Source organism: Marmota marmota, unplaced genomic scaffold (assembly GCF_001458135.2).
Source record: "Marmota marmota marmota unplaced genomic scaffold, marMar, whole genome shotgun sequence".
Lineage (NCBI taxonomy): Eukaryota > Metazoa > Chordata > Mammalia > Rodentia > Sciuridae > Marmota > Marmota marmota.
Genome location: NW_026000229.1, coordinates 41,278,321 through 41,292,412, shown reverse-complemented (window position 1 = coordinate 41,292,412; position 14,092 = coordinate 41,278,321). Strand labels below are relative to the sequence as shown.

The window sequence follows — 14,092 nt, the reverse complement described above, 5'->3', positions numbered from 1 at the left end:
TTCGTTTCCCCTTCTTTAAAATTTAGGACAGAAGCATAGAGGATTGTAAATTTTATATCGTATGACTCTGTTCCCCTCCACACCTGCCCAGTCCTTCCCTGTGGTATTTCTTGTTAGCATTGACACTCTGGGAGGGAGTACAATACACACTGCAATCAATATGTTCATCACACCAAACTCCTTTTCTGTTCTTTATGATGTGGCACTTGTTCAGAACTACTCTTTGGTAAGATCAGCACAGATAGGTATAAGGAAGCTTCCTTAGCACTGGACCCAGTTCTATGTTTTGTTGTTTTAAGTAAGTTGTTTTCTGATTTTAGTTCCAGTTAGCTTTTACTCCACAGTATAAGCTGGAATCTTCTAAGTCCTGTTGGTCACAGAGGAACTGTGTTGCTCCATAGGCTCTGTCCATGGATTTAACTGAATTGAATTCTAAGCAGCTTAAAGAAATTTTTCTGGCCAAAGGTATTATCTCATCTTGAATTTATATAATACTCTCAATTCCTGACTAGCTTTTCACTTTGAATGGTGTTTTATTGAATTTATTTCTCCAGTTGTCCCTTAGTCTTCCCATTCTGGGTACCTACAAATACACTTTTTAAAACTATTTACAGTTAAGTTTCCTCCTGTTTATTCATTCCAAACACATTATTTCCATCATATATTTTGAAACCTAAAGACTGACCTTCCGTGTGAACCATTAAATGGTTAATAACATAAATCTATTTTGCTATATAGTGATGAGGGATCTATTTATTACATATAAATGTCTAACATTTAAATGTATCAAATAGTTTACAAAGATTTGGCCTTGATTTTGCAATTTTTGTCAGAAAAGTTTCAGCAGCAAACTGACCAGGGTATGTGATTGGCATGTTAAGCTCCTACAAGCCAGGCATAATAGGAAGCTTTTCCATGTCAAAATTGGCTTTTTCAAAGGTGTTTTACAATTTTAAAAGGAAATTGGAAAAGTGAGATTCTAGTGAATTTATAAAGGTTTTCATTAATTTCTCCATACTTTTCACTTAGTGAAGTAGTTACTTGATTTTTGTTGTTTTTTCTTGGTGAACATTTATGTTATCTTTTTAAACCTAACTATGTACTTTTGTATGGATGCAGAGGGTTAGAAGTCAAATCTATGATGGCATCCAAAAGATGACAGTGCTGTGACAGTGAGTAAACAAGAATGGTGCTATTTTTTTTTCACACTATTCAGTTTCCCTCTGATGTGCCTAAGAGGCACATTCATTCTATTTCATTCATGAATAGAAAATTTTTTATTAGTCACAGAGCTTTGGCATACTGTGAGATAAATTATTTAAAGTATAGTCACTTGAATTAGCATTTAATAGGAAAATAAATCAGTAATAATCCTTTTCAAGGTAATATAAAGTTAGTAATATCTACTGAGGACAATCAAAAAGAATAGGAGTAGGGTATGATTGCTTTTTGTAGAAAGAAAAATTTCATTCCATTTCTAAATGTTAACAATTGCAAGAGGAAAATCCCCACTGGGGAAGAATGCTTCCCAGGTAGCTTCATTGCCAAGTGTTGACACTGCATGGAATCTTACATGAGTAAAGTAAGGCTTATAGCAGTCTTTGGGAATGATGCACTTCCAAGGACCTTTGCTTCCTACTGTGAAAGTTTCTATTTTCAAAGCACACTAGAATCAGTGTGAAAACTTCAGTCTTCTCTTTGCTACTTCTAATAAAGACTAAAGGTTTTACCCCTGAATCTAGGGAAGCTGTGGAAAAGATAACCTATCTGCTAACAAAATAAATTTCAGAATGTTGTCAATGAATGAGCTACATGTTCTCTCTACTTTTATAGGATTGGACTGTATCATTTGTTTATGGAAATAAGTCTTGTTTTCTTGTGGTCCCTTTTAACACCATTGTATACTACAGATATGATTTACAATCATTCCAAAGTTTAAAAAAATCCAAATAATATGATACTTGCTTTGAGACCATTCATATCTTTCCCTTTCCCTTTTCTCTCTCCTTGACCTAGCAGCAGGAAGCCTTTGTTTGAGGTGTTCATCTGGAACAACTTTTCCACACTTGTTTTCATGTTCTGTTAGATTACAGGGCAGCAGGCCTACCTTTGAAGCTCCTTTCTCTTTTGTTTCTTTGCCGTGCACTCCAGTAATTAACTTTGTCCTTCTTTTATTTGTTCCAGTCAATCGCAGGCCACTCTGCTGAGCATCTTCTCCCAGGAGTACCAGGTTAGAAGTTTTCTCCTTTGTGAGGGTTGACAGGTGCCTAATTGAATGATGAATGTCCCTTTATTTCTTTGTAATTGAACTGCCAGCTCTCTGATTGGGTTGGAGGATGTTCTCCTTTCCACATCAAGCACCGCCTGCGTCTCAGTGGAGGCCTGCCAAGCCTACCCATCCATCTGTCTAATAACATCTAGCCTTTGCTTATTTGGTGGACCTGTAATAAATTATGCTAAACCATTATTATTCTGACAATAATAATTTCCCTGTGTTGCGTGGTTCTATGTGCTAAATGTTTGCTGACTTGCACTGTCAGTGCTGCTTTCCATTGCTGACAGAGATGATGATAAATGACCATTGCTGGAGTGGCAGAAGGCAAGAGAGGCAGAAAATGGAGTCATTTATCATGAGATGACAGGTGTCAGTCAAGTGGCAAGTCTCTATGGAATTACTTTTTGTAGTTTTCAAATAAGTTGTTTTTAAGCAATGTTCTTCCTGGTTAAAAATGGCAATTGGATTGTAAAACTAGAGTACAGAGGACTTAGATGGAATTGAATTGAGGGAAAATTAATACAAAGGTTGAAAGAGGGAGCAAGTTTTTCTTTGCCCTCTGCAGCCCTAAGCAAACTTATTTAGATTCAATTACAATGACCCTGTTGGCTTTTACATATATACTGTACCTTGTGGTACAGTCTGAAGACATCCCAGCCAAGCAATAGAGATTAAAATGCATAGGCTCATAGAGTAGAAGGAATAAAAGTCCTACCACCACCAAAATCCCCAAGCTATTATTCATTTTGCCCTGTATGCTAGTCATTGAGATCAAGAAATATGTCATTATTGTTCTTGGACTTGCTCTGTGACACAATGTAAAGATTTTATTTTGTTTTGTTTCAGAAACATATTAAAAGAACACATGCCAAACATCATACTTCGGAAGCAATTGAAAATTATTACCAGAGGTATGACCTGCCTGCCCCACTAGAGGGTATCATAGTACCTATTAATTGTAATAATAATTACGAATAAATTAGATTATCAAATTAATTTTCTTTATTATACCCCAAGACATTGTTTTGAATCTGTATTTAAGACTTTTGGTATATTTTTTAATGAGTTTTCAATTGTAGACCTAAGAATATGGTGATGCTGTCTTATGGTGTGTGTGTACAATACTAGGTAGTTAAAATATTATTGAATCTCAGTTGGTTCTTGAAACTTACAATAAGTGCATATCTGTCTAAATGCATATGTCCATATATGCATACATCTATATGTTTATATGTAAATTCTGAAACCAATTTTTAGTTCTTATTTAGATCAGCAAGTCAAAAGAATATGATTGAATTTTGATGTACCTGTGTTTTGCGTCATAGGTATTATGTTAGCCACTTTACAAAATAGGAAAGATATATCAACTAAAGACATATGGAAATACATCGTATTGTGTGATTGTCACATTTTAAAGAGGGTTTTATATTTTAAAAGAAAATCTTGGGCATCAAATCAACAACATGGTATCCAGAAGCTATTTTAATTGTAGCATTACTTATTATAAATACTTTTCAGTCTCTTGATCTGAAACAAACAGAATCTTAAATAACTGATTTTTTTTAATTTCTAAAATTTGTACTGTTATTATAATATGACTTAATAATTTATAACACTAAAGGTTTGCATTAGAAATGGTTGGTTTCTTAAATATTTCACGGGCATATTGGAAAGGAAAATTGTTTGAAATATGCTCTTAAATTATTATACTCAGATTGACAGATCAACCTTTTCTGTTTGAGAGTGACACCACTGATTTCAGATGAATGATTTTTATGCACAAAAATTTTATGAATGAAATAAATATGTGGATAAAGTTGGTGCCATATTTCTGTAGTCATTTTTAAGAATTGAGGTATAGGTATTGAACAGAGAAGTTATTGAAATTAAATTTTTTTTTAAAAAGTATTCACTCAGCCATTGATAAAATGTTTTCTTTGTTTTGAGTAGTTCAATCTATTAAAGATACATATGCTTCTCTTACTCTGCTTCACACACTTGTGTCTAGGAGAGTTCTTCTCTGAACAGTCTTTGTAAAGTTTTAAGTAAGTTATTCAAAAGTCACAACTACCTTATAACATTTAAATTTCAGTCATAACCTTGATCTTATATTATAAAATTAAGACTGTCCATAAAGTCCTGTGAAAGCTGTGGCACTCATACTCTCCAAAGAAAGATTGAAAAGCCATTTTTTACATGCCAAAAAAATACATTCTTGTTTGTAAACCTTCTAGTGCTAGACTGTCATAGAAAAGCATGCTTTGATGTCCAGATTTAAAACCTTGAAACACAAGCTGAGGAGAAAAGACCGTTTTAGAGGAAAGTATACTCTTTTCTTAGAAATTTGCAAGTCTATTATCAGGTGGTAGGGCCACCCTGTGTCACTTGCCTCATTGTAAAAAGTTGTTTTTTGTTTTTTTAAATTAGATTCTAATATCTCTGCTACTTTTTAAAATATTAGTTTCATTAAAGAACATTTTAAGTATGGAAGTATGAAAATACATTTTTGGATTATCTGGGTAGTTTAGGCCAGAGACAGACATTTTTCACATTGTCACTCAGTAATGAATGGTTGAGTGAGTAGTAATGAGAATATAGAAATTTATTTCTGTATTCTGAGGAGCTAGAGCATTTGAAACAAAAACATGAAGTTATGCTGTAATGAACAGATTCAGAAGAAAGCAGTCTGACCAGTTTCTTACCTTATCACTAGTTTCCTTCCATACTTCTGTTGTGCACTTTGTGACCGAGGATAAGCATGTTGTTACCTTTTGGATAGATTGACCTCACAAGCCTCTTGTTCTAAATGTGCAGGCCCAATGTCCCTGTTTTCACTAAGATAAATTGGTCTTGAGAGGTTTTTGTTTGTTTTCCAGCTGATTATAATAAAGGCAAACTGTTGAATGAAAGCATATTTAAGCAGTTTGAAAATGTTAGTGACAAATTATTTTTTTGCTTTATAAATTAATACTCCTCATTAGAAAAATTAAGCACCTTTGTGATGGTATTAAAAAAAGAACAAATGAGTACGCATACTTGTGCCATTCAGAGATAACTGTTGGTTAAAATTTCATTCCAGTTTTTTGTCAACCCATTTTTTAAATATTTTTTTTACTTGTAGGTGGACACAATACCTTCATTTTTATTTATTTTTTAATTTTTATAATTTTTTTATGTGGTGCTGAGGTGCAAACCCAGTGCCTCACCCGTGCTAGGCAAGCACTGTACCACTGAGTCACAACCCCAGCACCTCAATCCATTTTTTTATATAGATGGTCATACTTAAGTCATAATGTACATGCAATTATGAATTCTGAATTGTATACTCAGAAAAATGTAAATGATATAATAGTATTTTGTAAAAACCTTCTTATTTTATTGGTTGCCTTACTTTGTCATATGAAAGTATCAAAAGATACTGAACTATTCCTCCATTGAACATTTATGTTTTCATTATTTTTGATATTGTAGATAATACTGTGATAAACATCTTGATTCATGAGTCTACATTTTGGATTCAATTTTTTATGATTCATGAGTCTACATTTTGGATTCAATTTTTTATGTCTTTGTATATTGGGGCTGGGCCTCAGTGGTAAAGTGCTTTCCTTGCATGTGTGAGGCATTTTCTTTGTATATACTTACTGGTCCAAACAATGTGAATGCTTAAAAAAATCATTATATGTTGCCAAATTACTGTCTAGGAATATACTGGTTATATTCCTACTCACAATATAAGAGAAATTTGTGTTTTTGTATTCTTGGTAGTATTGAGATAATATTAACTACAAATTCAAAGGATGCATTTCATGTGATTGAGTCATGATTAACTGAAACTTCATAGGATCCAGATAGCAGAAGAAAACGTTTTGAATTACTTTTGAATTACTGAGAAAATTTCCTCAGTTCTCCATGTTGTGTATTTATAGGCAGCTGAAGTATTGTGTTTAAAAACAATTCTCTATTCTTTCACACTATATTAATGTCATTTTATTTCCAAAGAGGAAACATTTTTGATAAAATTTATCTAGTTTCATCTAACCTGGTACACATGGATTTATGTGCACAAACATAATTGGTTAGATTTGCAAGTCCTCATCAGTAGTGAAGGTCAGAAATACTATGTCTTATCTCCTTCCTTCTCCCAAGACACATTGACTAAGGGGCTACCTTAAGTAGCTTAAGAGAATCAGATCAATTGAATTTTATTCAGATGTTCACACGGAGAAAAGGGTAGTTCAATTATGATATTGACAATACATGATAAAATTTGTACTTTTTTTTTCAGTTAGCACCATTACTGTGTTTGCACCATATCCTATCCACATGCTATAAACTGACTATAAAATGTGACTAACACAGTACCTACCTTCAACTTTTCCATTTAGTGGGAAAGCAGCTGTGTACCTAAATATGTAAAATGTGGTAAGAGAAGTTATCCATTTGAGGTGTGTGGGGTAGCATGAATGTGTACAGTCTAGGAATAAAAGGCTCACCTTTACAAGTTTGTTGAGAAGGGGAGAGCTTTCCATGTTGAGAGAAGGCCTTCAGTAGCAGAGCTATGATGTTTTTGAGGTAGAGTCTAGAGAACAAATGGAGAATGGCAAAATAGCCTGGGAATACTTAGGCAGGTACTGAGGATCTTGTTCAAAGGAGTAGTATTTTTTTTTCTTTTAAATAGGCAGTATGAACCCAGTGGTAGATTTTAAGCAAGGAGTAGACTATACATGTTTTTATGCAGGGAAGGAAGTTCTGTGGCATTATAAACAGGATAGATGGTTGGGTGAGCTGCAAGCAGGGAAGCCTCCTACGCTAGCTCTTGGTATAGTTTGGGTGAGAGAGACTGGCAGCATTAGCAGTGGGGATGGGTTATGGAGATTTTAGAGGTAAATTCAGCAAAAATACTGTTTAGGTGTAAGCCTAGCATGATAATTTAGGTAGGTTTTTGAAGTTTTGCCATTAGATTTATTATAAAAATATTAAAGATCAAATAACTTTATCTTATATTTAAAATAAATATATATTATTTAGTTTTAGATGCTAATGGATCTTTCACAGCCATAAAACATAAAGTAGGTCTTCTCTAAGTATCTTCTCAGGATGACTTCACCCATAGGCTATATATTTGTTGGTCCCCCATGGCAGAACTAAAGGATGAGGTGTGGCTTCTAAGTGAAGTAGTTTTAATTGACAAATTGGCCTTAGGAATGGAGCCCAGATTACCTAATGTATTGTTCAGGATGATCTCCTCATATCCTCTTCGTCACACAGGTCTTTGCTAGGGATCTGTTGGATATTTGTGAGGTCATACTCCAAGGAGCTTCCTGTCTAGTTGGAGAGAAAAGCAGACCATTATGCCAGTGTCAGAAGTACAATGCTGTAAGTTTGCACATCTGTGATAATTCAGAGAATGATAGCATCTTTTCTTTTCTTTTTTCTTTCTTAGAAATAGGATCTTGTTGTGTTACTCAATTATTCTCTAATTCATGGGTTTAAATGATCCTCCTGCCTCAGCCTCCTATGTAGCTGGGTCTACAGGCACGTACCACTAACCGGCTCTACAATTTCTGATTATGTCTCTATTGAATATTTTGGATACTTCAGTATGTTTCTTTGAGTGCATATATGAAAATCTGAATATAGCCTAATCTGTTGCTTTCATGTGGAACCACAATTAAGTTTTCACAAAGAACAAAATGAACCTCAAGTTAAATGTAATTACTCCCTCCCATCCCCCAAGCATTTCTGAAGTGTGGTAGGAAATAGTTGGGAAACAAATGGGGCATAAATTCATTAAGAAGTAAGTTTACTGTTTTCATATGAAGGCACCCCGACTAGGCCCTGGGCCAGGGGTCAGGGTTCCCTTTCTGAGCTGTACTGCTGCCATTAGAGCCTGGGAAGGTTTCATCAGTGCACTGGGATTAATTTTCCTAATTTGAACAACTGAGAAGCTATGGCCAACCACATAATTTCTAGTGTAATAACATCCTTCAGATGTTATTCAGACTAAATAAATACAGGGGATTACTATTATTGCTTGACCATGTCCTGTTTCTTTAAACTTGGTGGCGGTTTCCATTGTTTATTACCAGGATAAAGACTGATGCAACATCTATGTGAAATCATGTAATTTTTATTCTAAACAGTAGTTACCTGGCAGAAGAAGTGGTCTGGCATCTAGCTATTCTCTCGTACTATGTCCAGGAAGCCCTGGAAACATGTACCTTCATCTCATGTAGAGGAGACACCCAAGTGCCTCTCTTATTGAGGGTCTTCCTGACTAACCCATCTAAGTCTAAATTTTATCATAACATGTATGTTATATATTTGTTCCCCCTTGTTTTTATTGAGTGTCTCTCCACTATAATATCTCTGTGGTGGTGGAACAAGTGCTGTTTTATTCCTTGATGCTTCTTCAGAACTTGGACTAAGGCCCAATCCATAGCTCTCAAAAATACTTGTGGGATACATGGATGTTTAATAGAAAATTGTAAAGATATCTTAATATGGGTTTAGGATTAAGTATCCTGGCCCAGACAGAATCGGAATCCTTAATTAGTATGCACTTCTGGGGTTACAAACATGATTAGCTGGTGACTTGACTGAGCTGATTGGTTGTTGCCTGAGCAGGCCTATCCTACGCTGGAAATGTTCATGTCAATTGTGGTTCTTAGCTGACTTATTTCTCAGAGACCATCCTCTAAATTGCACTTGTCTTTGTTATTTTTTCTTGTTGCATCTAAAAGTCCTTATTTCCTAGTAAGTTTACTAAATAATATGTTCAAGAAGGGTCCCATTATGTGGAAATTGGATTTGTTAGAATTATTTTAAAGTTATAATAACCCTGACATTCTTCCTATCTTAAAAAAAATTGCTTTTACAACATCTTTGTTACAGTGAGTGATGAGTTTAGGTAGACAATTCTCCCAAGTCCCACCTTATCCAGAGTTTTGTTATCCATGGTGTCATTTAACCTGTGGTCATCTGGCATATGGCTTGATGATATTTCTTATGACTTAGTATCTGAAGATTGGTAAAGTTTTGTTATCCATGGTGTCATTTAACCTGTGGTCATCTGGCATATGGCTTGATGATATTTCTTATGACTTAGTATCTGAAGATTGGTAATAGCCTCACACTGTGTAACAATACCTGTGTCATAAATCTTATCTCATCACATAAGCATCAAAAGAAGGGTGAGTATAGTTAAATAAGATTTTGAGAAATATCACATTTACATAACTTTCGTTATCGTATTTTATTATAATTGTTCTGTTTTGTTATTGTTAATCTCTTAGAGTGCCTAATTTGTAGATTAAATTTTATGATATGTATGTATGTCTAGGGAAAAACAGTATATTTAGGGTTTGGTATTATCAATGATTTGAGGTACCATGTCTTGGAATACGTCCTTTGAGGATCAGGGTGGATGACTGCAACTAGGAGAATGCAGTGCTATAATATATGATGGGGAGACATACAGGCTGCCGCTCAGTTGCCTGTGCAGGGCATGATGTTACACTTGAATGGTGTTAGATTGAAGAAGGTGACATCTGGGATGATTCCTAACTTATCCAGGTGATGAGTAAGAGTAGGGGATAGTGACTGGAGATGAGGCTGGCAGAATGGAGTAGATAGATTATGAAGAACCTATCATAGAGCTGTTAAGTAGTAATAATTTAATCTTGAGATTTAGCATAGGGCCTTCAAAATATTTGAAGGAGGAGAATAGCATATTCAAATTTTTGTTTTAAAAAATTCACCCTGTCTTCCTTGTGTTGGATGGATTTGGGGAATTTTGTTTTTGTTTTTGGTTTATGGTAAAGTTATGTGTTGATGAGAGCTGGAGGCTGTTAGAGAAATCCAGGGCAGATAAGTTGGTGGTTGTGTTGCCTATCAAAGGTGTGCTTGCCTCCTGGTGACAAGGCTGTTCCCTTCTTTTCTTGATAAGGTATCAACAGCCCTCTGACGCAGAGGTAAAGAAAAAGGTGAGATGAGTACATGTATGCTTTCTTCAAATTATGAGAGTCACTTGTTTTCTTTCCATTTGACAGTTGTCTGTTGTATGGACAAAGTCAGAATGATATGGAAAGTTCTTTAGAAATAACCTCTTTGTTCACTTTGACATTATAAAAGGTGTAAACAACGGAGACTGATGTGCTCATACCTCCTGGCCCTACTTCAGTTAGTTAGTTAGTTTTGAAGTAAGTTGTTTTTGTTATCCTTTTCTCTTTAGTGCTTTTCTATGACAGTAGCATACTTTAACAGGAGTTGAACATGGCATTTGCCCAGGAGAAATGTGTACACACAGGGGATACTGACAAGTCTATACTGGCCTTTTCTCATCACTGCATTATCACTTTGCTTTGTCTTGTCTAGGTACCTGAATGGAGTGGTGAAAAATGGAGCTGCCCCAGTGCTCCTTGAGCTGGCCAATGAGGTAATATTATTGTTATGATTTTATTTAAACTTGCACAAAACCTAAGGGGCCTATCTGAAGTAGTTTGCTTAGAATTATAATTAACCTTAAAAAAGATTTTTGAGGTATATTAGACATTTAAATTGTTCCCTGGTCTCTTTGTACTTTTAATAATTGGACAAAGAACTTCATGTGTTAATAAATCAGTTGACATAATTAGTCTGCCTCTTTTAAAGCAAATGTATAAACAGCTTCTTAGTTTCTTATTTTGTGGAAAACTTAAACCAAGCATCTCAGGACATGCTCTTCTTAGGATATGTTGTCTTAATTTAGTGTGAGAAATACCTGTGTCAAGTAAAGAGATGTATGCCAAGAAAATCTATGCTAACTGTTGTAAAAATGAAGAGAGAAATTGTATACTTAAAAATTTAACATTTACTTAATACATTTTTTTTGTTTGCAAACCTTTATTATTGCATGCCTTCTAGAAAAGTCTCTTTCTAAGAAGAAACATAATATTCTTATTAACACCAGTATAAAGTGATTTATTGAACTTATTTGTTAACTCTGATCTGCTTCTGTTTGGGGAAACAACTAACAGCCTTACATTTAAAAAAGGAAGCCCTAAAGATTTCTTGTGAATGAAGAAGCTATAAAAAGTTCATAATAGTTGCAGAGAGCAAACCAAAAAATAAAATATTTAATTCCTAAACTCTAAAATATTTATCCACTGTAATAAGAGTAATACAATATTTAGTCTGACTTGGAAAGGCTTATGCAAACCTCATAGGGATGGAATGAAATGTACACTGTCTTTGTGTTGCATTATAATGGAAAACATAGAAGCAAGGCAGAAAATGTGTGTTTGCATTAAAGATGACCCCATACTATAAGCATTAAGTGTTGCAGTAGCAGCAAGTTCTACATGTTATATTAGCAAGGAAGGATGGCTTCCCTCACAGCTTCTGTCTGCTGTACTCCGCTGCAGTCAGCAAATGAGCAATTGCCTATCAGTAACTAGAAGGTTTTAATAGTCTAGGCAATGTCTACACAATCTGATAGGATAGTTAACATATAGAATGAATTTTTCTTCTCCTTGCAAAACATGTATTTTATTCGTTTTTTTTTTTCTGTTTCTGAAGCAGGGTACTCTTTAAGTGTCTCCAGACTTGTTTGTTACAGGTTGATACTATAATAACTTGAGGTATCTGAGCTATAATTAGATGTTTAGTGATTGTCTTTTGTGAAAAGAAAGAGTAAGCTAACACCATTCCAGATAAAGCATTTAGAAAGAAAGTGATGCAAATATGAAACTTATTTTTATAGATAATGATGTTGATGACATAAAGTTTTATATAGTAGCAATTTATATTCATTTGAATTTTTAGTGGATAGTTCTATTGAGCTTAACTTATTTAGCGGACCTCAACTTCCATCTTCTAACAATATGGAAAAATTAAATGCACCAGAACATGTTCCCCTACATCAATATATCTATTATTTACCATGAATGTATAGAGATATATAGCCAAAAATTATTGAAGGATTTTTTTATTTCTGGCTGCAGATGAATAAAAAGAGAATAGCACTTTCTATGAGGTTTCTGGGAATGACCTGTACCAGATTATGGCATCTAAACAACTAAGCTGCTATTTTTATATGATAGTTAATACTTAAATGACATATGTTTGCATCTAGTGACAACTGATATGATGGTAATACTTTATGAGTCAATATATATTTAATCAGTGGAAACTAAAAATTGATGAGAAGTATATAACATTGATACATTACAGTGCACAGCAACTCCCTTAGATAAAAGCACTGCATTGTTGATTTGGGGGGTAAGGATTATAGGTGGCTGTCATTGATCTTATAAATGTATTAATACTACCTTTCCTATTCCAAGGATAAAAATGAACATTTTAGGAAATCTCTTTGTTAGTGCTAATAAGATCAGTCATTCTGTTCTCCCCACACAAATATTTTCAAGTTAGATTTGAAGCACTATGAATTTTACTTACATGCTAAATTCTGACATGAAGCATGATGGCCCTATTTCAGAGAGAGATGGACACATGATTAATATGAAAATTAGGGAGATGCAAGTACCTGAACTAATAAGGTAGTCCTTATTCAGGCTGGACTACCTTCAGTAATTTCACCATTTTTCATGTGTCAGCTCTGATGTGGGTTACTAGGAATAAGCAGCTTCATGGAAAGCATTTCTTTCTACTTGGGGAATTTAAGGGCATCCAAGTACATACATATTTGAAAAAACTGATCATACAAATGAAGCTAGCCTTTTTGTCTAGTTACTAAATCAAGATAAAATTTTGGTATGAATACAGGACTTGAAAACCTGTCAGGAAAAATTCATGGTGATAATATATGAGGAACATTTGCTGTCTTATCCCTAAGATTAAAAGACTTGTTTTAGGGAAGCACTATTGCTCTTAAAAACTACCTATTTTCTGTGCTGGGGTTGTGGCTCAGCGTAGAGCACTTGTCTTGCAGGTGTGAGGCACTGGGTTTGATCCTCAGCACCACATAAAAATAAATAAACAAAATAAAGGTAGTGTCCATCTACAACTAAAAAAAAAATTTTTTTTAAATACCTATTTTCTGGTTAAATTAAATCATGTCTAATGAAACATTTGCGAAACAGAAGACAATACCTTTACAAAAGAGTAGATGCAGTTTTTATTAATTAAAATGTCCATTCAACTGAGTACTCTTTGTTTTGTGTTTGATCCCTTATTTTTAAAAAAGTTAACTTGCTAGGTTCTATATTAAATAAATTGATAAGGAGCATTTCAGATAGGCCTAAGGATGGTAATCTTATATTTACAAATATTATTGTTGTATGTTATTATTGATGTTTCTGTGATATAGTTATTTTTCTTTTGTCAAATAAAATATTTTGTTAGGAACTTATACCAAAATTTCATTTCTCATTAAAGATAAAATCAGTAAACTCCATAATTTTAATTACTAAGATCAATTTGATTCATTTTTTGAAAAATTACTATGGAACAGAGAGTTTTTAATTTTAAATTTTGTCCAAAATAATGTAAATTTAGACAAGTGGGTAGAAAAACGGATGACTAGAATAAAAAATAATATTGGCATAGCAACAAAAAAAAATTGAGAGGTGAGAAAAACCTATTTCACTGTTTTAGATAAATACTATGCACTAGTTTTTCCATCCATTTTGTTCCAATGTTATATTCAATAAATACGACCTGTTTATTCTTTTCAACAGCACAGATCATACTTGTTATAATTTTATTATAATGGAAGCCACCAAGGGTGGGAAAGATTTTAATGAATGATGCTTGCTGTGGTTGATTAAAATTGACTTAATCTTCATTGTTGACAAAATATTGGAATATCAA

The 14,092-nt window shown here is 33.9% G+C and overlaps 1 protein-coding gene across 7 annotated transcripts in view; it reads left to right on the top strand.

Moving 5' to 3' along the window:
* The window catches only part of Cdin1 (CDAN1 interacting nuclease 1), a 222,771-nt gene that overhangs the window by 57,903 nt on the left and 150,776 nt on the right, over window positions 1-14,092 (top strand). For 5 of the 7 annotated variants that reach the window (XM_048793130.1, XM_048793125.1, XM_015480845.2 and 2 more), the window contains exons 2-4: window positions 2,185-2,230; window positions 3,122-3,186; window positions 10,655-10,715. In XM_048793130.1, coding sequence (XP_048649087.1) covers window positions 2,185-2,230; window positions 3,122-3,186; window positions 10,655-10,715 — 172 coding nt within the window. The remainder of the gene's footprint in view (window positions 1-2,184; window positions 2,231-3,121; window positions 3,187-10,654; window positions 10,716-14,092) is intronic. The other 2 variants (XM_048793127.1, XM_048793129.1) reach the window with 1 other exon arrangement.